The sequence below is a fragment of the Ranitomeya imitator genome, chromosome 9, assembly GCF_032444005.1.
Source record: "Ranitomeya imitator isolate aRanImi1 chromosome 9, aRanImi1.pri, whole genome shotgun sequence".
NCBI lineage: Eukaryota > Metazoa > Chordata > Amphibia > Anura > Dendrobatidae > Ranitomeya > Ranitomeya imitator.
The window spans coordinates 41,408,104-41,434,962 of record NC_091290.1 but is presented as its reverse complement, the minus strand read 5'-3'; the positions used below and the strand labels follow the sequence as shown (position 1 = coordinate 41,434,962).

Genomic DNA, 26,859 nt, shown 5'->3' with positions numbered 1-26,859 from the left:
CCGGCGGGAACTCAAACATATTCTTCGAGTACGCTGAAGATTCTTGGTTAGCACCCGAGCATGCTCAGATAACACCTTATGCCAGCACGATCGCTCATCACTAATCACAGATAGAAAGGCAAAATGTGAAAAAAAAATACTTAAAGTGTAGCTAGTTTCAGGTGACTTATCAGGGAAAGTTGTCATGTGTATGTCTATGTGCCAAAAAAACAACCCTTTTCCCCATTAAATGACTTCTATCCTGAATTTTTGTTCAGTTTCCTCACATGTGTCTCTCGGACTTTCTTTAGCTCCATCATCTTCCTTCGCCTTCCCTTTCCATAGACTTCTAAAGGCAGCAGCCCTAATCTAATCCCTTAGTGAGCCGATAGCCTGTTTTCACCGATTACAGCCATAACCCAAATAATCAGAAAATGGAACCAATAAATTTAATTTGCATTTTATATTTTGTTTTCCTAAATATTGAAAAATATTTCAGCACTAAAATTCATAGAAGAGAAGTCTGATGGGTGAGGAAAGAGGCAATTTTCTTAAACTCACTCCCATTTTAGTCAATTTTTAATTTTGAGGAATAAAAAGAGATGGAAATTTCTGGTTGACGACGCTGCTGCTGTAAAAGAAAAGATTCCCCGGTAATATTTAATAGCAGCTTTATAATACATACATAGTAACATAGTTAGTAAGGCCGAAAAAAGACATTTGTCCATCCAGTTCAGCCTATATTCCATCATAATAAATCCCCAGATCTACGTCCTTCTACAGAACCTAATAATTGTATGATACAATATTGTTCTGCTCCAGGAAGACATCCAGGCCTCTCTTGAACCCCTCGACTGAGTTCGCCATCACCACCTCCTCAGGCAAGCAATTCCAGATTCTCACTGCCCTAACAGTAAAGAATCCTCTTCTATGTTGGTGGAAAAACCTTCTCTCCTCCAGACGCAAAGAATGCCCCCTTGTGCCCGTCACCTTCCTTGGTATAAACAGATCCTCAGCGAGATATTTGTATTGTCCCCTTATATACTTATACATGGTTATTAGATCGCCCCTCAGTCGTCTTTTTTCTAGACTAAATAATCCTAATTTCGCTAATCTATCTGGGTATTGTAGTTCTCCCATCCCCTTTATTAATTTTGTTGCCCTCCTTTGTACTCTCTCTAGTTCCATTATATCCTTCCTGAGTACCGGTGCCCAAAACTGGACACAGTACTCCATGTGCGGTCTAACTAGGGATTTGTACAGAGGCAGTATAATGCTCTCATCATGTGTATCCAGACCTCTTTTAATGCACCCCATGATCCTGTTTGCCTTGGCAGCTGCTGCCTGGCACTGGCTGCTCCAGGTAAGTTTATCATTAACTAGGATCCCCAAGTCCTTCTCCCTGTCAGATTTACCCAGTGGTTTCCCATTCAGTGTGTAATGGTGACATTGATTCCTTCTTCCCATGTGTATAACCTTACATTTATCATTGTTAAACCTAATCTGCCACCTTTCAGCCCAAGTTTCCAACCTATCCAGATCCATCTGTAGTAGAACACTATCTTCTCTTGTATTAACTGCCTGATCTTAGCGGTAGCCGCTATTTCACTTTAGCTCTAACCTAAATCATCAAAAATGTGTTTTAAGTTTGTCTTTAACTCTTTTAAAAATAATAGACTACATACTATATAATTTTGCACTTTCTTTTTTACCTTCACTTTTTTCTAAGAGCCATAACTTTTTATTTTTCCATAAACAGAGCCACGTGAGGACTTAGCTTTTTTTTGGGAGGGGGGATGGGTCTTATTTTTACGTACCATAAAAGGCACTAAAAAATAAAAATTTGTGTCATCATTTCCTAAGACTGTTGATGAGCGGATCTATTCTAGCTTCTCAAAAGCAGCATGGGGGGGACACCGAAAGGGAAGAGATTCGGGGGTACCACCGATCTGGACTGGATTCCCATATCAATTCCCTCATCTCTATCCAAGACCCAAAACATTTTATATTTTCTGTTAATAGGGTTGAAACAGGTCTTGTTTTTTTGAGCGGCGAGTTGTTTTTATTGGTATTATTTTATGATACATACAACATTTTGATAACTTTTTATTCTGTTTCATCGAAGATGCAAAATGGCTGAAAAAAAACTTTGTATTTACTATTAATTTAGAACAAAATGAATCAATAGTCGCTCGTTAAAGGGAAACCGTCAACAGTGACAGATAGGAGACCTACAGGCCTGATCTTAGCGGTAGCCGCTATTTCACTTTAGCTCTAACCTAAATCATCAAAAAGCAGACCTATATTGTTTATATACATTTTATGCTTTTACTTTCTAAACAGTGAAAAAGAAAACAGTGTGTGTATTTTTATGTTATTGTTTATGCAGAAACACAAATCAGATGATGAAAATTTCACAGTGGCGGGTCCTAAAACAACCATGTAGCGTAAGAATGTAATGGAGGTCTGTAAGGAAGACTGTCTACTCTCGGTCCAACACTTACTGGTTCCAGTGTTCTTTGGAGACCTGGTAGAGGGTGCCAAATATGAGGGGCAGGATGGTGTGGCAGTTCTCCTCTATCAGACTGAGAATGTACTCATTGTTCCAGAAATAAAGGGCACGCTCAGCAACCTAAGAGATAATATTAAGGCAAAATAATAATGAAAAATCAGAGGTGAATAAAACATCCACAATCATGATCTATGTCCATATGGGACACTGTGTCTTACAAGGATTTCCACCATGCTTCTTGTGATTGCTGTGTCAGTATATGTCTTTACATAAGCTACAACGGCTTCTGCAAAGGTTTTTTTTTTTAACAAGATTTTGGAGGCATCTATGGGAATTTTTTCCCGTTCATCCAGAATAGCATTTGTGAGGTCAGATACCGATGTTGGGAAGAAGCCGAGCTTGCAGTCTCTAATGTAGTTCATCCCAAACAGGGGCGTAGCAACTGTGGTCGCAGAGGTTGGGGGCCTGCTGACGCCAACACAAACTTCAACTGGATGTGCAACCCCAGGAAAGGAAACATATTTACCAGGATAGACAATATATATATATAGTATATACCAGGATGGAGGACATATACACCAGGGTGGAGGACATACAAGTACAGCCAAAAGTTTGGACACACCTTCTCATTTAAAGATTTTTCTGTATTTTCATAACTATGAAAATTGTACATTCACACTGAAGGCATCAAAACTATGAATTAACACATGTGGAATTATATACTTAACAAAAAAGTGTGAAACAACTGAAAATATGTCTTATATTCTAGGTTCTTCAAAGTAGCCACCTTTTGCTTTGATGACTGCTTTGCACACTTTTGGCATTCTCTTGATGAGCTTCAAGAGATAGTCACCGGGAATGGTCTTCCAACAATCTTGAAGGAGTTCCCAGAGATGCTTAGCACTTGTCGGCCCTTTTGCCTTCACTCTGTGGTCCAGCTCACCCCAAACCATCTCGACTGGGTTCAGGTCTAGTGACTGTGGAGGCCAGGTCATCTGGCGTAGCATCCCATCACTCTCCTTCTTGGTCAAATAGCCCTTACACAGCCTGGAGGTGTGTTTGGGGTCATTGTCCTGTTGAAAAGTAAATGATGGTCCAACTAAACGCAAAAGGAATTGAATAGCATGCCGCTGCAAGATGCTGTGGTAGCCATGCTGGTTCAGTATGCCTTCAATTTTGAATAAATCCCCAACAGTGTCACCAGCAAAGCACCCCCACACCATCACACCTCCTCCTCCATGCTTCACGGTGGGAACCAGGCATGTAGAGTCCATCCGTTCACCTTTTCTGCATCGCACAAAGACACGGTGGTTGGAACCAAAGATCTCAAATTTGGACTCATCATGCCAAAGCACAGATTTCCACTGGTCTAATGTCCATTCCTTGAGTTCTTTAGCCCAAACAAGTCTCTTCTGCTTGTTGCCTGTCCTTAGCGTTGGTTTCCTAGCAGCTATTTTACCATGAAGGCCTGCTGCACAAAGTCTCCTCTTAACAGTTGTTGTCGAGATGTGTCTGATGCTAGACCTCTGTGTGGCATTGACCTGGTCTCTAATCTGAGCTGATGTTAACCTGCGATTTCTGAGGCTGGTGACTTGGATAAACTTATCCTCAGAAGCAGAGGTGACTCTTGGTCTTCCTTTCCTGGGACGGTCCTCATGTGAGCCAGTTTCTTTGTAGCGCTTGATGGTTTTTGCCACTGCACTTGGGGACACTTTCAAAGTTTTCCCAATTTTTCGGACTGACTGACTTTCATTTCTTAAAGTAATGATGGACACTCGTTTTTCTTTACTTAGCTGTTTTTTTCTTGCCATAATACAAATTCTAACAGTCTATTCAGTAGGACTATCAGCTGTGTATCCACCAGACTTCTGCTCAACACAACTGATGGTCCCAACCCCATTTATAAGGCAAGAAATCCCACTTATTAAACCTGACAGGGCACACCTGTGAAGTGAAAACCATTCCCGGTGACTACCTCTTGAAGCTCATCAAGAGAATGCCAAGAGTAAGAGTGTGCAAAACAGTCATCAAAGCAAAAAGGTGGCTACTTTGAAGAACCTAGAATATAAGACATATTTTCAGTTGTTTCACACTTTTTTGTTAAGTATATAATTCCACATGTGTTAATTCATAGTTTTGATGCCTTCAGTGTGAATGCGCAATTGTCATAGTCATGAAAATACAGAAAAATCTTTAAATGAGAAGGTGTGTCCAAACTTTTGGTCTGTACTGTATATACCAGGATGATGGACATATATACCAGGATAAGGGACATATATAAAAGGATAATGACCATATATACCAGCATGATGACCATACTGTATATACCAGGATGATGACCATATATACCAGGATGATGACCATATACAGTGGGGCAAAAAAGTATTTAGTCAGTCAGCAATAGTGCAAGTTCCACCACTTAAAAAGATGAGAGGCGTCTGTAATTTACATCATAGGTAGACCTCAACTATGGGAGACAAACTGAGAAAAAAAAATCCAGAAAATCACATTGTCTGTTTTTTTTAACATTTTATTTGCATATTATGGTGGAAAATAAGTATTTGGTCAGAAACAAAATTTCATCTCAATACTTTGTAATATATCCTTTGTTGGCAATGACAGAGGTCAAACGTTTTCTGTAAGTCTTCACAAGGTTGCCACACACTGTTGTTGGTATGTTGGCCCATTCCTCCATGCAGATCTCCTCTAGAGCAGTGATGTTTTTGGCTTTTCGCTTGGCAACACGGACTTTCAACTCCCTCCAAAGGTTTTCTATAGGGTTGAGATCTGGAGACTGGCTAGGCCACTCCAGGACCTTGAAATGCTTCTTACGAAGCCACTCCTTCGTTGCCCTGGCGGTGTGCTTTGGATCATTGTCATGTTGAAAGACCCAGCCACGTTTCATCTTCAATGCCCTTGCTGATTGAAGGAGGTTTGCACTCAAAATCTCACGATACATGGCCCCATTCATTCTTTCATGTACCCGGATCAGTCGTCCTGGCCCCTTTGCAGAGAAACAGCCCCAAAGCATGATGTTTCCACCACCATGCTTTACAGTAGGTATGGTGTTTGATGGATGCAACTCAGTATTCTTTTTCCTCCAAACACGATAAGTTGTGTTTCTACCAAACAGTTCCAGTTTGGTTTCATCAGACCATAGGACATTCTCCCAAAACTCCTCTGGATCATCCAAATGCTCTCTAGCAAACTTCAGACGGGCCCGGACATGTACTGGCTTAAGCAGTGGGACACGTCTGGCACTGCAGGATCTGAGTCCATGGTGGCGTAGTGTGTTACTTATGGTAGGCCTTGTTACATTGGTCCCAGCTCTCTGCAGTTCATTCACTAGGTCCCCCCGCGTGGTTCTGGGATTTTTGCTCACCGTTCTTGTGATCATTCTGACCCCACGGGGTGGGATTTTGCGTGGAGCCCCAGATCGAGGGAGATTATCAGTGGTCTTGTATGTCTTCCATTTTCTAATTATTGCTCCCACTGTTGATTTCTTCACTCCAAGCTGGTTGGCTATTGCAGATTCAGTCTTCCCAGCCTGGTGCAGGGCTACAATCTTGTTTCTGGTGTCCTTTGACAGCTCTTTGGTCTTCACCATAGTGGAGTTTGGAGTCAGACTGTTTGAGGGTGTGCACAGGTGTCTTTTTATACTGATAACAAGTTTAAACAGGTGCCATTACTACAGGTAATGAGTGGAGGAAAGAGGAGACTCTTAAAGAAGAAGTTATAGGTCTGTGAGAGTCAGAAATCTTGATTGTTTGTTTCTGACCAAACACTTATTTTCCACCATAATATGCAAATAAAATGTTAAAAAAACAGACAATGTGATTTTCTTGATTTTTTTTCTCAGTTTGTCTCCCATAGTTGAGGTCTACCTATGATGTAAATTACAGACACCTCTCATCTTTTTAAGTGGTGGAACTTGCACTATTGCTGACTGACTAAATACTTTTTTGCCCCACTGTATACCAGGATGATGACCATATATACCAGGATGATGACCATATATACCAGGATAGGGGACATATATATACTAGGATGGAGGACAAATATATATCAAAATGGGTCAGGATGAGGGACATATATAAGCTGATTTATACACCAGGATGGGGCCAGAATGAGGGCCACATATACCAGGATGCGGGGGGCCCCAGTCCAAATCTTGCCCGGGGCCCATTGGATTCTAGTTATGTCACTGATCCCAAAAGTGTTGGACTGGGTTGAGATCAGGGAATTAAGATTTCCCTTCACTGGAACTAATACCTGTGAAAAGCTACCCTATAGCATCATCTCTCCTCCACCAAAGTTTACAGCTGGCACCATCCAGTCAGGTGGGTAATGTTCTCCTGGCATTCACCAAACACCAAGACGCGCCCATCCGTTGCCAGATAGAGAAGCGTGATTCTTCACTTTAATAACATTTTCCCACTGCTCCAGCATCCAGTAGCTGCAGCTTTGCGCCACTCTATCCTACCCCAGGTATTGTGCTTGGTGATGTAAGGCTTGTACGTAGCTGCTCTCACATGGAAACCCATAACATCAAACTCTAGTCGCACAGTTACTGACTGAGTCGCCTCAGCACTTGGTGATCCCACTATATAACCTTCCACTCTTCAATAATACCTCTTACAGTGGATCAGAGAATATTTTGCGGAAAAGATGGTTCATGAACTCACTTGCTACAATGGCGTCGTCCTATGGCAGGACCACGGTCAAATTCAGTGTATCTCATAGTTATGATTTTATCACTTTACAAGAGGACTTGGCTTTATACCTGAAAATGTGGGCTGGAGACACAATGGGCAATTTGTTTAAAAAGTGGTTCCTGGATCTTAACAAACTGGGATGGTTCAATGACATCCAAAATCTCTTCCAACTCTCCAAGGAACATCACCTGTGAAAAGACACCATGGATTATAATGCTAGAAATATGAAATGTCTTCCATTCTGTTTAAGGGGAATCTGTCAGTAGGTGTTTGTTATGTAATCTGAGAGGCTGAGACCCTGATTCCAGCGATGTGGTACTTACTTGGCTGTGTATTGCTGTTTTAGTACAATCAGTGTTTTATCAGCAGGAGATTATCACTACAAGCCAAGGTGCATTTTAGTCAAGTTGCTCTGTGTAAGCCTCCCCTACCATAAATTAGCAGCTTTCTGTCAATATACAGTGTAGACAGAAAGCAACCAATCAGTGGTGTGGATTATACTGGTCTCAGCATTCAGAGCTCCGCTAGATCTGCAGTAGAGAAAACGGTGATTCTATCAAAACTGCTGCACCTGATACGTCGCTGGAATCAGGGTCTCAAGCCCTGCATTATGCTGCTGACAGATTACATAGCAAAAATCTGCTGACAGGTTCCCTTTAAGCAATCACAGCAATGTGGTCACAGAACACAGAGTGAATGAGGACTTTGTACAATTGGCATAATAAATGTAACAAAATAAGTTAGGGGAATGTATAAACAATATGCTATGCTCATTGGAACTTACCAATTCTCTAGTGTGACATTACATAGAATATTTTGGGCAGCTTTCCCTTCAGTAAAAACACTCATTACTATAATATTTTAGAAATAACAAGGAACTAATGCGATGGTTACATGTAAACTGATTACAAAGGCAATGTATGATTGCAGATAAACCTATGAATGTGTCTAAAATATATTGTATGGTTACACGTTGCTACCAAAGGGAATGCTCACCATGCAACCGATGGGTACTGTCATCACTATTTGCCCTCTGTATTACACTTTGTATGGTAGACATAGACTTACACACAGGGCCGGCATCAGCACCCAGCACACCCAGTCAAGTGCCGGGGCCCTGAGCAGGCGGGGGGCCCAGTCGCTGTCGGGGACACGGTGCGCTATAGGTGACCGATACCTGTGCCAGTGTCAGTGCACCTGCTTGATCAGGGTCCTGGCACTTGCCTCCGCTGCGGCATCTTCCGCGTCCTCTGACTGTGAGATTCAGGTCAGAGGGTGCGATGTCGTCACGTCTGTGCTCCCTCTGCCACAGCAGTCACAATGCAGAAAGCCGGAAGACGCCGACGGTGAGGAGTCCGGAGCAGAGCAGCGGCCAGCGAGGAGAGCTGAGGATTTCACTTTTTATGTTTGGAGCATTATATATGGGGCCCGTTATATATGGAGCATTATATATGAGACCCATTATATATGGAGCATTATATGGGACCCATTATATATGGAGCATTATATGAGACCCATTATATATGGAGCATTATATGGGACCCAATATATATGGAGCATTATATGAGACCCATTATATATTGAGCATTATATGGGGGCAATTATACATGGAGCATTTTATGGGGCCCATTCTGTATGAAGCAATACATGGGGCCCATCCTATACTGTATTAAGCATTATATGGGGCCCATTATATATGGAACAATATATGGGGCCCATCTTATAGTGAAGCATTATATGGAGCCCGTCATATACTGTATGGAACATTATATGGGGCTCATTATTCTTTATGGAGCAATATGTGAGGCACATTATTCTGTATGGAGAGCTATGTGGTGCCTATAATCCTGTATGGAGTAATGTATGGGGCACATTATTCAGTATGGAGAGCTATGTGGTGCCTATAATCCTGTATGGAGCAATATATGGGGCACATTATTCAGTATGGAGAGCTAGGTGGTGCTTATAATCCTGTATGGAGCAATATATGGGGCACATTATTCAGTATGGATTCAGTATGGAGAGCTATGTGGTGCTTATAATCCTGTATGGAGCAATATATGGGGCACATTATTCAGTATGGAGAGCTATGTGGTGCCTATAATCCTGTATGGAGCAATATATGGGACACATTATTCAGTACGGAGAGCTATGTGGTGCCTATAAACCTGTATGGAGCAATATATGGGGCACATTATTCAGTATGGAGAGCTATGTGGCACCTATAATCCTGTATGGAGCAATATATGGGGCACATTATTCTGTACGGAGAGCTATGTGTGCCCATAATACTGTATGGAGCAATATATGGGGCACATTATTCAGTATGGAGAGCTATGTGGCACCTATAATCCTGTATGGAGCAATATATGGGGCACATTATTCAGTATGGAGAGCTATGTGGCACCTATAATCCTGTATGGAGCAATATATGGGGCACATTATTCAGTATGGAGAGCTATGTGGCACCTATAATCCTGTATGGAGCAATATATGGGGCACATTATTCTGTATGGAGCACTATGTGTTCCCATAATACTGTATTGAGGACTATACTGTCCGGTCTGTGACCTATTGTAGAATTTACAATAGATATCACTCATGTAATGTAAGAAGTGAAATCTTTGGCAATGTACTATACATATATTTCCCTGCCGTATCTGTGCATCATGAATTGTGGTAAGTGTTAAAGGGGCCCGCTGAGACTCTTTCACCCAGGGCCCACCAACACCTGGAGCTTACCCTGCTTACACATGTCAGAGTCCATGATGGTTGTGGTGTTCAATATTCTAGCAGTATTAATGTATCACTAGGATCTTCACCCCAAATAGTACGTCAAAAAGGTATTTATAGGGTTTCTGCATTATCTTTGAGCAAAGCGCGCCGAGCTTGTGTCCAGGCATCACCATGAGGATATCATTCCCTGATCTATGCTTAAGCCGCTCAGCCGTGACATTGTGCGGATCAATATCACCCCGTGACTTTCCATATTCTTACTGCCATTAATCTAGAGAATTATCAATATTTGATGGCAAGTATGTGACGATTTACATTTGGCATTTAAAGCTCATACACCGCTAGGGTATTGGTATATTGAAGAAAAGTTAGAGGATAAAATGTAACTTTTATTAAAGTATTTTTTTTTTAAAGGTTGTCAATTTAAAGTATAAAGCGGCCCGATAGATTAGTGGATAAATTCAAACCAAATGTCACGACCCAACAGGGGTCGGTCCAGTGGACGGCACAACACACACACACAATGGGATGGTAAAGGGGAGAGGAAGGCCCTAAATAGGGAACGAGGGATGGGACACCTCCTCAGCTCCAACCTGAGCCTGTCCTGGCACTCCCTTTATGCCCTAAGCGGATCCTTCCCCCCGCCGCCGTCATGTACCTCGTCCCTGTCACCTCGCAATGCCCTGGCTAGTGCACTGGCCGGCAAGGGTGCTAGCCTCACCACTGCAGATGGAACAAACACAGGGGATAGTGACAAGCACGAGACAGAGAAGGTAAATACACAAAACTTAGCTCCAAACTCTGCTGCCAAACTCCACACTGCAGAGGATTCGGAAACAGGACCCCGAACTCCAGAGAAGAAGCAGATTCTGCACAGACACCAGAGAGCTGCAACTGCAAGGCTGGTCTACACAGAATAACTCTATCACCAACAGTCAGCTGATGCATCAGGTGACTATTTAAAGGATGGTGAGAGTGGTCACCACCCACATCAGCTGACCAGCAACACCACAGCTGCCAGCATGGAAAACTGACATTAATCCCTGCTGGCTTGAAATAAAAAAAGCTACATTTAAATAGTGGAAACAGAGCTGCAACGCATCCAAACTTGAATCATGACAGTACCCCCTTTCAACGAGGGGCCTCTGGATCCTCAACACAGGACTTCACCGGAAATGATGTACGGTGAGGATGCCTCACTAGGATTCACCTTTCTCAGGTTTATGGCAAAAACAGCCCAATGGTGATGGAAATAACGTAGGCTCCAGAAACGCCACAAATCTCCAGAGCGATGACCAGTGGAATATGTTCCGTACCCGCATTACTGGGGGTAACTCCAGCTGCAAGGTCCTAGGGTTGAGAACGTCCGACACCCGATACGGCCCGATCACCCTAGAACTCCAGGTCCCAGATGCGTACTTCCACTCGATGTTTTTCGTGGACACCCACACATGCTCATTCACACACAGGTCTGGACCTGAACAATTATTTCCATGTGTGCGTTTGCAAAAGACGATAATCTCCTTGAGCAACACACAACAGAAGCGTCCTCCCATGTCACCAAACTCCTACCCTGACTATATTTAGAGGGAAACACTACCCCCGAACCCTCCTCCTGAGAGGACCCCGACACTCAGGGTTTACTTGAGGTGAGGGTTGAATCTTGCCCCTATTCCCTGGTAGCACCTTAGCTGCCCTTGCCGGAGAAGAGAAGGGTAGATGCAGTAAGGATGGCAGAGACCGTAGCAGTCAGCTGATCAGTCATGTGACTATTTAAAGGACGGTCACCACCCACATCAGCTGACCAGCAACACCGCAGCTGCCAGCAAGGAAAACTGACATTAACTCTTGCTGGCCTGAAAGGAAAAAAGCTACATCTAAATAATTGTGGAACCAGAGCTGCCACGCATCCAAACCTGAATCGTGACACCAAACAAAATGCAGCTTTAGCAAATAGGACCAAGGGCTACTAGTAATCCCAAGAGGGGCAGGAACCAAGACACGAATACACACTCGGATATTAACCCCCAAAAAAACCCAATCAGGGTCAGATGGCCCCAACCCAAAATTCATATGTATTAAATTAATAGGTGAGCATATCACATAAGCAAAACTGTACAAAACAAATCATTTGCTAAGTTTCAATGAGATACTATTTTCTCTCTCGACAATTTGAATACAAATGTTGCATGTTTATGAATTTTGCTAAAATTATGACACTTTAGAAATGGTAAAAATGGTTGCAACATCAATGTATTTATACTATGACTTTTCTAACCTCAAAGTGACATCCAACATACATGTATAGCAGACCTGCACTATCAATATATGGAGCAGGATCAGGAGCTGAGCCTGCTCTGTTACACGTAGCTGCTGGCTATGTAGTGATCCCATCACATCATTTTAAGTTCTTAATTGCCACTGCCAAGCATGACACTTGCATTTGGAAAGGCCTCCAAGATGGCCAATGTCAGTTCGGAGCCCATCGGTCCCTGGCACGGCGCTCTCACAGGGTGCTTATGGGTTGCTAAGGCGTGGTATTATTAAGGCCTCTTTCACACGTCAGTGTCTCCGGTACGTGTACTGACAGTTTTCTCATGCACCGGAGACACTGACACACGTAGACCCATTCAAATGAATGGCTCTATGCACATGTCTCCGTGTTTTCACGGACCGTGTGTCCGTGTGCAAAACATGGAGACATGTCCGCTTTTCTCCGGAAGCACGTACAGCAATACGTCTCGCACACGTGCACACGGAGAACAGTGTGCACTCTCCTGCGTGTGCACGTACCGCCCGCAGGAGAGACAGCGCTACAGTAAGCGCTGTCCCCACTGCGTGTGGTGCTGAAGCAGGCATTCATTCCTTCTCCCCAGCAGCGTTCGCTGGAGAGAAGGAATGAAAAATCAACACAAACAAAAAAAACCCTTTATTTTTCATTCCTTCTCTCCAGCGAACGCTGCTGGGGAGAAGGAATGAATGCGGGATTCAGCACCAAAAGCAGGGGACAGTGCTTACTGTAGCGCTGTCTCCTGCACGGTCCGTGTGGTCCTCAGTCAGCACACGGGCGGCACACGGCTGCTGCACGTGTGCCACACTGATGTGCTACGTGAGCACACGGACACACGGATAACTCCGGTACCGATTTCTCTGGTACCGGAATTATCTGGACGTGTGAAACTGGCCTAAAAAGGATTCATAGGAAACTAGTATTTTACAACACATTGAAGTATTGCAGTGTATTATATAGGCGCTCAAGAGATTGCAGGTTTAAGTCCCTTAAAGAGTTTCATAAAAAGCGCAAAGAGCATTAAAAATATTTAAAAAATATATATGTAAAAGTTTAAATCACTCCCCAAGCATAAATCGCTAAATGTAAACTATAAAAAGCATTAACATATTTGGTATTGCCGCTTGAGTAATTGATCAAACTAATGAAATATAAAAATATTTCACCTTTATGATGAATGCCGATAAAAAAAAAAACAGAATTGGTATATTTTTTGGCTAATAATAATAATAATAATAATAAAAAAATCAATAAACGTGATTCAAACATCCTATGTATCCCAAAATAGTATCATTAAACACAAGCCCTCACATAGGTCCAATAACTGTAGAATACAGCTTTTCTTTACAAATTTTTTATTTTTTTTTGTAACTACTAAAATATATATTAAAAATGCTTATATGTTTGTTATTGCCGTAAATGTACTGACATGGAGAGTCAAGTCGCCAGGTCATTTTTATCATATACTGAACACCATTAGGAAAAAAAAAAAATCAGAATTGTATTTTTTTTTCTACATTTCATCACGCTTGTGGAATTAACAATTACTCTTCGTCAAGCAAAAAAAAAAAACAACTAAATAAATTAGAAAATATATATATATTTTAAAAAAGTTATGAAACTTTGAAGAAGGAGAAGACATAATAAGAGCGCAAAAAATAAATTGATAAATGGAGTAGTTGAATTGTTTATCAAGTTATCATCCACAGAACCTGACATTGTTACTGTCTGATCTTATTGCCGATGGTGACAAGATAATGTGTATTGTGATAATTGTTATTGGCCTCCATAGAAAAGCTTTGGATAAATGCAGCATAAATATTACCGCCACGGAGTTCCTTACACCTTTGATTCACCTTGATATATATCCACCGATAGCTTTGATTAGCCAGATTATATTGGTTAATAAGGTGGAAAATTGCATTCACGGCTGCTTTATCAATGTCTAAAATGAACCAGAAATGCGATAGCAAGCAAAATTGTTTCCATGGATACAAGAGTTGCTAGGGAATGTCGGATATTCACAAGATATCTGCTCCATGGGTCTAATAGCGGGGTGATCATGCTTCCTCATAAAACCAGACGACTGATTTATTACATAACACATTCACACCGGCATCATTACTGTACACTGCTGCATCTGAGCATCCTTACATAATTGACTATTTTTATTTCACATGCTTTTTTTTCCAAATGTTTCAGAAAAATGATAAGTTATGAACGAAACAATATAGAAAAATATATGACCCCCCCAATTTTACAAATTGGGCCATTTATACACACAAAGAGCACAGGGCTCTTATTACGGACAGAAATGTGGGGCATTCTCCTTCCGCAGCAAGTTGTCTTACAGCCAGACACAAGAGTAGTCAAAAGAAGGGGGGAAATGGCTGACCTGTAAAAATATTATATATCTTATACTTTATTTAGTTTTAACAGCCTTCGGTTCGATCTCGAGCCATGGCGACTTGATGGGTGAACTGTAGGAAGATCGATCTTGTGCAAGCCTAGATTGGTCCACCATGGTCTTCTCCGCTGCTATCTTGATAGTATCGAGCCATCAGGCTGCAGGTCTTCCTCCTCGCCTTGAACCTTCCATTCTTCCAACCATAATGTTCTTCATATACTTTCCCAAATTATCGGTAGCCATTTTCCCCTTCTCCTCGCTGTCTTTGTGTCTGGCTGTAGGACAACTTCCTGCAGAAGGAGCGTTGACCCACATTTCTGCAGACAGGGAAAATAGGGAAGTCCTGACCCTTATCGAAGGTCCAACTCTCAGCCTCCATTAAAAAAAGATTAGAAGGAAACTAACCCGTGTCTTGTTTGCAAGAATTCAGCAAGATGTTTAGGGTAAGAAAGCGGGAAGGAAAATAAACTTTAATACGAAACTGGGGAAAGTGATAATTAAAGGGATACGAGTAGAATAACAAAGGCATAGATACAATTTGGTAAAATTAATAAAAATATTATATACAAAAAATAATAATTCTACAAGATGCAGAGAATCCTACATATTAACAAACACTTTGGGAAAGTTTAACTGATACTTCCCAACTTTTCTCACATCGTCTATATGGGAGAAAAGTGATTGAAGGGAACTTTTCCAATATGGTCACGCCATTATTTAGGCAAAACTACTTCATGCCTCTACCACCTTCCCATATCAAAGCCTCCAAAAAAACTGCTTTATGGGAGGTTTTGAAGGGTCTTCAGCGGTGTCAAGATTTGCCTACTCCTCCTGGAGTCCAGAAGGTCTGCCCCTTTTACGGTTGCCTACTGGACATTCTGTATAGTTAAGCTCCTGTTGATTACTAGCATTAATTTTGTGCTTCTTTAATATATTTGAAAAATTCCAATATACTTGATCCGTGTTTTTGTCCATAAGGTGCTGAAAAAGAGATTCATCAGCTGAACTGTCTTGCTGCGACTCTGAATTGTTCAAATTTGCACATATGAGGCCGGCCTCACACTAGCGAGTTTTACGGATGTAAGAGAGGTGCTGAAAATGCGGATTGCATACGGTACAATGCTTCTTTATGCCCCAGCTCTTATCAGCCGTATTTTACTGATCCGTATTCTAGAAAATCGCAGCATGCAGCGTTTGTCACCGTATTGCGCAAAAAATCCGCCAATGAAAGTTTATGGGGCGAGAAAAATACGGATTACACACGGACCAGCAGTGTGACTTGCGAGAAATACGCAGCGGTGTTAGAGAGAAAAGCCGGCAATTCAGCGCTGGTGTACAGTAACATTACACTGACAGCTTACAATAGAATAGGTAGAATAAATGTGTACACATAGAATAGGTATATATATATATATATATATATATATATATATATATATGTCATTGAGACACATATATGTATATATTAATATTTCATACAGCGCTAGATAGCTTTAAAGCCGGTAATTCAAATGCCGGCTTTTGCTATCGCCTTCCTAAACCCGACATGATATGAGACATGGTTACATACAGTAAACCATCTCATATCCCCATTTTTTTCATATTCCACACTACTAATGTTAGTAGTGTGTATGTGCAAAATTTGGGCTCTCTAGCTTAATAATTATAATAATAAATTAACCCCTTCATGACCCAGCCTATTTTGACCTTAATGACCTGGCCGTTTTTTGCAATTCTGACCAGTGTCCCTTTATGAGGTAATAACTCAGGAACGCTTCAACGGATCCTAGCGGTTCTGAGATTGTTTTTTCGTGACATATTGGGCTTCATGTTAGTGGTAAATTTAGGTCAATAAATTCTGCGTTTATTTGTGATAAAAACGGAAATTTGGCGAAAATTTTGAAAATTTCGCAATTTTCACATTTTGAATTTTTATTCTGTTAAACCAGAGAGTTATGTGACACAAAATAGTTAATAAATAACATTTCCCACATGTCTACTTTACACCAGCACAATTTTGGAAACAACATTTTTTTTTGCTAGGAAGTTATAAGAGTTAAAATTTGACCAGCGATTTCTCATTTTTACAACGAAATTTACAAAACCATTTTTTTTAGGGACCACCTCACATTTGAAGTCAGTTTGAGGGGTCTATATGGATGAAAATACCCAAAAGTGACACCATTCTAAAAAATGCACCCCTCAAGGTGCTCAAAACCACATTCAAGAAGTTTTTTAACCCTTCAGGTGCTTCACAGCAGCAGAAGCAACATGGAAGGAAAAAATGAACATTTAACTTTTTAGTCACAAAAATTATCTTTTAGCAACATTTTTTTTATTTTCCCAATGGTACAAGGAGAAACTGAACCACGAAAGTTGTTGTCCAATTTGTCCTGAGTACGCTGATACCTCATATGTGGGGGTAAACCACTGTTTGGGCGCACGGCAGGGCTTGGAAGGGAAGGAGCGCCATTTGACTTTTTGAATGAAAAATTGGCTCCACTCTTTAGCGGACACCATGTCACGTTTGGAGAGCCCCCGTGTGCCTAAAAATTGGAGCTCCCCCACACGTGACCCCATTTTGGAAACTAGACGCCCCAAGGAACTTATCTAGATGCATAGTGAGAACTTTGAACCCCCGGGGGCTTCACAAATTGATCCGTAAAAATGAAAAAGTACTTTTTTTTCACAAAAAAATTCTTTTAGCCTCAATTTTTTTCATTTTCACATGGGCAACAGGATAAAATGGATCCTAAAATTTGTTGGGCAATTTCTCATGAGTACACCGATACCTCACATGTGGAGGTAAACCACTGTTTGGGCACATGGTAAGGTTCGGAAGGGAAGGAGCGCCATTTGACTCTTTGAATGAAAAATTATCTCCATTGTTAGCGGACACCATGTCGTGTTTGGAGAGCCCCCGTGTGCCTAAACATTGGAGCTCCCCCACAAATAACCCCATTTTGGAAACTAGACCCCCCAAGGAACTTATCTAGATGCATATTGAGCACTTTAAACCCTCAGGTGCTTCACAAATTGATCTGTAAAAATGAAAAAGTACTTTTTTTTTCACAAAAAAATTCTTTTCGCCTCAGTTTTTCATTTTCACATGGGCAATAGGATAAAATGAATCCTAAAATTTGTTGGGCAATTTCTCCCGAGTACGCCGATACCTCATATGTGGGGGTAAACCACTGTTTAGGCACACGGCAGGGCTCGGAAGGGAAGGCGCGCCATTTGACTTTTTGAATGGAAAATTAGCTCCAATTGTTAGCGGACACCATGTCGCGTTTAGAGAGCCCCTGTGTGCCTATGCATTGGAGCTCCCCCACAAGTGACCCCATTTTGGAAACTAGACCCCCCAAGGAACTTATCTAGATGCATATTGAGCACTTTAAACCCCCAGGTGCTTCACAGAAGTTTATAATGCAGAGCCATGAAAATAAAAAATAATTTTTCTTTCCTCAAAAATGATTTTTAGCCTGGAATTTCCTATTTTGCCAAGGGTAATAGGAGAAATTGGACCGCAAATGTTGTTGTCCAGTTTGTCCTGAGTACGCTGATACCCCATATGTGGGGGTAAACCACTGTTTGGGCGCACGGCAGGGCTCGGAAGGGAAGGCACGCCAATTGGCTTTTTAAATGGAAAATTAGCTCCAATCATTAGCGGACACCATGTCACGTTTGGAGAGCCCCTGTGTGCCTAAACATTGGAGATCCCCCACATATGACCCCATTTTGGAAACTAGACCCCCAAAGGAACTAATCTAGATGTGTGGTGAGGACTTTGAACTTCCAAGTGCTTCACAGAAGTTTATAACGCAGAGCCATGAAAATAAAATAAAAATTTTATTTTCTCTAAAATGATTTTTTAGCCTGCAATTTATTATTTTCCTAAGGGTAACAGGAGAAATTTGACCCCAAAAGTTGTTGTACAGTTTCTCCTGAGTACGCTGATACCCCATATGTGGGGGTAAACCACAGTTTGGGCACATGTCGGGGCTCGGAAGTCAAGTAGTGACATTTTGAAATGCAGACTTTGATGGAATGCTCTGCGGGCGTTACGTTGCGTTTGCAGAGCCCCTGATGTGGCTAAACAGTAGAAACCCCCCACAAGTGACCCCATTTTAGAAACTAGACCCCGAAAGGAACTTATCTAGATGTGAGGTGAGCACTTTGAACCCCCAAGTGCTTCACAGAAGTTTATAACACAGAGCAGTGAAAATAATAAATACGTTTTCTTTCCTCAAAAATAATTTTTTAGCCCAGAATTTTTTATTTTCCCAAGGGTTACAGGAGAAATTGGACCCCAAAAGTTGTTGTCCAGTTTCTCCTGAGTACGCTGATACCCCATATGTGGGGGTAAACCACTGTTTGGGCACACGTCGGGGCTCAGAAGGGAAGTAGTGACTTTTGAAATGCAGACTTTGATGGAATGGTCTGCGGGCGTCACGTTGCGTTTGCAGAGCCCCTGGTGTGCCTAAACAGTAGAAACCCCCCACAAGTGACCCCATTTTGGAAACTAGACCCCCCAAGGAACTTATCTAGATATGTGGTGAGCACTTTGAACCCCCAAGTGCTTCACAGACGTTTACAACGCAGAGCCGTGAAAATAAAAAATCATTTTTCTTTCCTCAAAAATGATGTTTTAGCAAGCAATTTTTTATTTTCTCAAGGGTAACAGGAGAAATTGGACCCCAGTAATTGTTGCCCAGTTTGTCCTGAGTACGCTGATACCCCATATGTGGGGGTAAACCACTGTTTGGGCACATGTCGGGGCTCGGAAGTCAAGTAGTGACGTTTTGAAATGCAGACTTTGATGGAATGGTCTGCGGGCGTCACGTTGCGTTTGCAGAGCCCCTGGTGTGCCTAAACAGTAGAAACCCCCCACAAGTGACCCCATTTTGGAAACTAGACCCCCCAAGGAACTTATCTAGATATGTGGTGAGCACTTTGAACCCCCAAGTGCTTCACAGACGTTTACAACGCAGAGCCGTGAAAATAAAAAATCATTTTTCTTTCCTCAAAAATGATGTTTTAGCAAGCAATTTTTTATTTTCTCAAGGGTAACAGGAGAAATTGGACCCCAGTAATTGTTGCCCAGTTTGTCCTGAGTACACTGATACCCCATATGTGGGGGTAAACCACTGTTTGGGCACACGTCGGGGCTCGGAAGGGAAGGAGCACCATTTGACTTTTTGAATAAAAGATTGGCTGGAATCAATGGTGGCGCCATGTTGCGTTTGGAGACCCCCTGATGTGCCTAAACAGTGGAAACCCCTCAATTCTTACGCCAACACACCCCTAACCCTTATCCCAACTGTAGCCGTAACCCTAACCACAACCCTAACTGCAACACACCCCTAACCACAACCCTAACCCCAACACACCCCTAACCCTAACCACAACCCTAATTCCAACCCAACCCTAACCCTAAGGCTATGTACCCACGTTGCGGATTCGTGTGAGATTTTTCCGCACCATTTTTGAAAAATCCGCGGGTAAAAGGCACTGCGTTTTACCTGCGGATTTACTGCGGATTTCACCTGCGGATTCCTATTGAGGAATAGGTGTAAAACGCTGCGGAATCCGCACAAAGAATTGACATGCTGCGGAAAATACAACGCAGCGTTTCCGTGCGGTATTTTCCGCACCATGGGCACAGCGGATTTGGTTTTCCATAGGTTTACATGGTACTGTAAACCTGATGGAACACTGCTGCGGATCCGTAGCGGCCAATCCGCTGCGGATCCGCAGCCAAATCCGCACCGTGTGCACATAGCCTAATTCTAAAGGTATGTGCACACGCTTTGGAAAACGCTGCGGATCCGCAGCAGTTTCCCATGAGTTTACATTTCAATGTAAACCTATGGGAAACAAAAATCGCTGTACACATGCTGCGGAAAAACTGCACGGAAACGCAGCGGTTTACATTCCGCAGCATGTCACTTCTTTCTGCGGATTCCACAGCGGTTTTACAACTGCTCCAATAGAAAATCGCAGTTGTAAAACCGCAGTGAAATGCGCAGAAAAACCGCGGTAAATCTGCCATAAATCCGCAGCGGTTTAGCACTGCGGATTTATCAAATCCGCTGCAGAAAAATCCGCAGAGGACCAGAATACGTGTGCACATACCGAAACCCTAACCCTACCCCTAACCCTACCCCTAACCCTACCCCTAACCCTAACCCTACCCCTAACCCTAACCCTACCCCTAACCCTACCCCTACCCCCAACCCTACCCCTACCCCTACCCCTAACCCTACCCCTAACCCTAACCCTAACCCTAGTTCTAACTCCAACCTTAGTGAAAAAAAAAAAAAATTCTTTATTTTATTATTGTCCCTATCTATGGGGGACAAATGGGGGGGGTCATTTACTGTTTTTTTATTTTGACCACTGTGATAGATTATATCACAGTGATCAAAATTCACATTGGAACGAATCTGCCGGCCGGCAGATTCGGCGGGCGCACTGCGCATGCGCCCGCCATTTTGGAACATGGCGGCGCTCGGGGAAGAAGACTGACGGACCTCGCCAGGATCGGTAAGTATAAGGGGGGGAGATCAGGGCACAGGGGGGGGAGATCAGGGCACGGGGGGGCGTCGGAGCACGGGGGGGGAGGGATCGGAGCATGGGGGAGAGTGATCGGTGTGCGGGCGGGTGGATCGGTGTGCAGGGGGGGGGGATCGGTGTGCAGGGGGGGTGGTTCGGAGCACGGGGGGGGATCGGAGTGCGGGGGGGTTTGATTGGAGCACGGGGGGGTGTGATTGGAGCACGGGGGAGCGGACAGGAGGACGGGGGAGCGGAGCACAGGACGGAGGGGAGCGGACCACCGATCGGGGGGCTGGGGGGGCGATCGGAGGGGTGGGGTGGGGGCACATTAGTATTTCCAGCCATGGCCGATGATATTGCAGCATCGGCCATGGCTGGATTGTAATATTTCACCATTTTTTTAGGTGAAATATTACAAATCGCTCTGATTGGCAGTTTCACTTTCAACAGCCAATCAGAGCGATCGTAGCCACGAGGGGGTGAAGCCACCCCCCCTGGGCTAAACTACCACTCCCCCTGTCCCTGCAGATCGGGTGAAATGGGAGTTAACCCTTTCACCCGGCCTGCAGGGACGCGATCTTTCTGTGACACAGCATATGCGTCACAGGTCGGATTGGCACCGACTTTCATGACGCATACGCTGTGTCACAGGTCGGGAAGGGGTTAAATAAATAATAATTAAATAATAATAATAATAATAATAATAATAATAATAATAATAATAAATTAAATAAATAATAATTAAAGCGTTAAATGGCGGAAAAAAATTGGCCTGGGCTCCCGCGCAATTTTCTCCGCCAGAGTAGTAAAGTCAGTGACTGAGGGCAGATATTAGTAGCCTGGAGAGGGTCCATGGTTATTGCCCCCCCCCCCCCCCCGGGTAAAAACATCTGCCCCCAGCCACCCCAGAAAAGGCACATCTGGAAGATGCGCCTATTCTGGCACTTGGCCACTCTCTTCCCATTCCTGTGTAGTGGTGGGATATGGGGTAATGAAGGGTTAATGTCACCTTGCTATTTTAAGGTGACATTAAGCCAGATTAATAATGGAGAGGCGTCAATTATGACACCTATCCATTATTAATCCAATTGCATGAAATGGTTACAAAAAACACACACACACATTATTAAAAATTATTTTAATGAAATAAACACACAGGTTGTTTTAATATTTTATTGTTCTCTCAATCCACCTGAAGACCCTCGCTCTGTAACAAAGAAAAAATAATAAACCAACAATATACATACCTTCCGTTGATCTGTAACGTCCCACGATGTAAATCCATCTGAAGGGGTTAAAATATTTTACAGGCAGGAGCTCTGTTATAATGCAGCTGTGCTCGTGCCTGTAAAACCCCGGGGAATGAAGGTAATGTAGGTCAATGACCTGTAGTTACCTTCATTCGCGGTGATGCGCCCTCTGCTGGATGTCCCTCAAGCGTGGGAACTTTCCTGGAAAGCTCCCAGTCTCGAGTTCATATGAGGACAACCAGCAGAGGGCGCATCACCGCGAATGAAGGTAACTACAGGTCATTGACCTACATTACCTTCATTCCCCGGGGTTTTACAGGCAAGAGCATAGCTGCATTAGCAGAGCTCCTGCCTGTGAAATATTTTAACCCCTTCAGATGGATTTACATCGTGGAACGTTACAGATCAACGGAAGGTATGTATATTGTTGGTTTATTATTTTTTATTTGTTACAGAGCGAGGGTCTTCAGGTGGATTGAGAGAACAATAAAATATTAAAACAACCTGTGTGTTTATTTCATTAAAATAATTTTTAATAATGTGTGTATTTTTTTTAACCATTTCATACAATTGGATTAATAATGGATGTGTCATAATTGACGCCTCTCCATTATTAATCTGGCTTAATGTCACCTTACAATAGCAAGGTGACATTAACCCTTCATTACCCCATATCCCACCGCTACACGGGAATGGTAAGAGAGTGGCCAAGTGCCAGAATAGGCGCATCTTCCAGATGTGCCTTTTCTGGGGTGGCTGGGGGCAGATGTTTTTATCCAGGGGGGGGCCAATAACCATGGACCCTCTCCAGGCTATTAATATCTGCCCTCAGTCACTGGCTTTACTACTCTGGCGGAGAAAATTGCGCAGGAGCCCACGCCAATTTTTTCCGCCATTTAACCCTTTAATTTAATAGCTAGAGAGTCCAAATTTTGCACATACACACTACTAACATTAGTAGTGTGGAATATGCAAAAAAATGGGAATATGAGATGGTTTACAGTATGTAAACCATGTCTCATATCATGTCGGGTTTAGGAAGGAGATAGCAAAAGCCGGCAATTGAATTACCGGCTTTAAAGCTATCTCGCACTGGATAGAATATTAATATATATACATATATGTGTCTACTGATTTATATATATATATATATATATATATATATATATATAACAGTATATATGTTTTTATGATTTTTTGAGTCCATGGATCCATTGTATATCCGTATGTCGGTTTTGCAAGCCTGTGAGAAAAACACGCAGTACGGATGCCATACGGATTACATACGGAAGATGCAATGCGCAAAATACGCTGACACACCCTGCCTACGGAGGAGCTACGGACCACTATTTTGGGGACTTTTATGCGTATTACGGCCTTAATTTACGGACCGTATTTTTATACGCTGAGTGTGAGGCCGGCTTAACCAAGCGGGTCAATCCTTTCCATCATGCAATATCCATCCTGCGTTTGATGTTCAGTATATCGCCCAGATGTAATGGCGCAGCTCCATCCTTTTAACCCCTTGCCGACATCAGGCGTAATGGTATGCTGATGTCGGTATCCTTCCCTTTCATGTGGGCTCCGGCGGTGAGCCCACATCTTTCCAGGGACAAGACAGCTGTTTGGAACAGTTGACATGTGCCCGTAATAGCCGCATGTGGAATCGCGATCCACCCGCAGCTATTAACCAGTTAAATGCCGCTGTCAAACTCTGACACTGGAATTTAAATCACGCTTCCGCCTATCGGGCCGGAAATACGCACACCGGTGAACCCGTCATGTGATCGTAGGTCACCGGTGTACTGGCATGACAACCTGAGGTCTCATGGAGACCTCCATGGTTCTCAGTGCTTGTTTGCTGTGAGAGCCACCCAGTGGTCAGCGCTCATAGCAAGTCAGTAAATCTGCTATATAGAGGCGATCTGAACATCGCTCCTATGTAGCAGAGTCGATCAGGCTATGGCAGCTTTCAGTCTCCCATGGAGGCTATTGAAGCATGGCAAAAGTTAAAAAAAAGTTTAAGAAAATATAAAAACAATTTAAAAAATTATAAACGTTCAAATCAACCCCCTTTTGCCCCATTCAAAATAAAACAATAAAAATAAAAATCAAACCTACACAGATTTGGTATCGCTGCAATCAGAATCGCCCAATCTATCAATAAAAAAAAATAACCTGATCTCTAAACGGCATAACAAGAAAAAAGTCATACCCCTAAAATTACGGTTTTTTTGGTCGCCATGACATTGCATTAAAATGCAATAACTGGCGATCAAAAGAACGTATCTGCACCAAAATGGTATCATTAAAAACATCAGCTCGGTGCGCAAAAAATAAGCCCTCACCCAACCCGAGATCACGAAAAATTGAGACACTGCGGGTATCGGAAAATTGCGTTTTGTTGTTTTTTTTTAAAACAAAGTTTGGAATTTTTTTCACCACTTAGATAAAAAAGAACTTAGACATGTTTAGTGTCTACGAACTCGTAATGACTTGGAGAATCATAATGACAGGTCAGTTTTAGCATTTATTGAACCTAGTAAAAAGACAAACAAAAAACAAGTGTGGGATTGCACTTTTTTGCAATTTCACCGCACTTGGAATTTTTTTCCCGTTTTCTAGTACATGACATGGTAAAACCAATGGTGTTGTTCAAAAGTACAACTCGTCCTGCAAAAAACAAGCCCTCGCACGGCCATATTGACGGAAAAATAAAAAGTTAAGGCTTTGAGAAGAAGGGGAGCAAAAAACGAAAGCGCAAATCCGAAACTGGGGGTTAAGGGGTTTAATAATATAAGGTGGATTTGGATATCATATATCTAAGGAAAATAATGTGACAAACAATTATACCATATTGATATAAGTAGTTTATCCAGAAATTTATTAAGCTTTTATTGATCATCATTGAAGATAAATGTTTTTTGCAATCCACTACCTTAGTAAAGGAGCAAATTCTAGACTGTTGTCCAATTTCCTTCCATGTTATGTTGCTTATCTGTTCCTGTAACCCCCACCCCTTACTGATGAGACAATTTGCAAATCAAATTTCTACAAAGATCATTACATGGCCTTTAAGTCTCTTTACGCGGGCTTGGTGCTCTTCACAAAAAGTGGCAATTTATAGGTGCTCACTCTGACTATTTTTGTTGGCACTGTGGCAGATACCTGCTGAAATTTCATAATCTTTCACGCAATAAATAAGTAATGGGCAATGTTTTTTATAAAGTGATTGCTTTGGGTTGAATGGTCTATAGGAAAAAGTGTAATTGCTGATGAACTCATGGGTCGACTAAGGGTAAATATAACATTCTAACATATATCGCTTTTAAGTTTTGACGTGAACCTTTCCTTCTTTTGATTTGTAATATCAAGGTTTTGAGATCTTCCTTTTTCTATATATTGAGCCTCTATACCATCTTGGACATTGACTCACCTCTTTCTGGGTACAGGTCTTTGGCCAATACTTTAACAAACCTCGAATTACCTGTAGAGAAACATAGGAACATCGCTAATTGTTTTGGTTAGCTCAGTTTATCATCTTCAGTTAAGGTACCGTCACACTAAGCGACGCTGCAGCGATACCGACAACGATGTCGATCGCTGCAGCGTCGCTGTTTGGTCGCTGGAGAGCTGTCACACAGACAGCTCTCCAGCAACCAACGATCCTGAAGTCCCCGGGTAACCAGGGTAAACATCGGGTTACTAAGCGCAGGGCCGCGCTTAGTAACCCGATGTTTACCCTGGTTACCGTTGTAAATGTAAAAAAACAAACACTACATACTTACATTCCCGGTGTCTGGTCAGGTCCCCTGCCTTCAGCTTCCAGCACTGACTGAGCGCCAGCCGTAAAGTACAGCGTTGACGTCACCGCTGTGCTTTGCTTTACGGCTGGCCGGCGCTCACCAGTCAGTGCGGGAAGCTGAAGGCGAGGGACATGACCAGACACCGGGAATGTAAGTATGTAGTGTTTGCTTTTTTACATTTACACTGGTAACCAGGGTAAACATCGGGTTACTAACCCGATGTTTACCCTGGTTACCAGTGACAACATCGCTGAATCGGCGTCACACACGCCGATTCAGCGATGTCAGCGGGAGATCCAGCGACAAAATAAAGTGCTGGACTTTCCCCAGCAACCAACGATCTCCCAGCAGGGGCCTGATCGTTGGTCGCTGTCACACAGAACGATTTAGTTAACGATATCGTTGCTACGTCACAAAAAGCAGTGATATCGTTCACGATATGGTTATGTGTGACGGTACCTTTAGTGTCAAGGAAAAAGTTCAATTGGAGGAAAACAGTCAAAAGTGAACCACACATTGGAGATTTCAGATGAGCATTGTTCTGAATGGCTAGTCATTAATGTTCAATCTACCAAGGTCGTTGTCTTGGATGTCTACACCATAAGTGAG

At 42.6% G+C, this 26,859-nt stretch overlaps 1 protein-coding gene across 1 annotated transcript in view; it reads right to left on the bottom strand.

The window, feature by feature from the left end:
- The window catches only part of PPP2R5B (protein phosphatase 2 regulatory subunit B'beta), an 85,375-nt gene that overhangs the window by 5,736 nt on the left and 52,780 nt on the right, over positions 1-26,859 (bottom strand). Inside the window, exons 11-13 of the mRNA XM_069740374.1 lie at positions 25,881-25,931; positions 7,275-7,394; positions 2,484-2,611 (exon numbers count right to left, since the gene is read on the bottom strand). Of these exons, the coding sequence (XP_069596475.1) occupies positions 2,484-2,611; positions 7,275-7,394; positions 25,881-25,931 (299 nt within the window). The remainder of the gene's footprint in view (positions 1-2,483; positions 2,612-7,274; positions 7,395-25,880; positions 25,932-26,859) is intronic.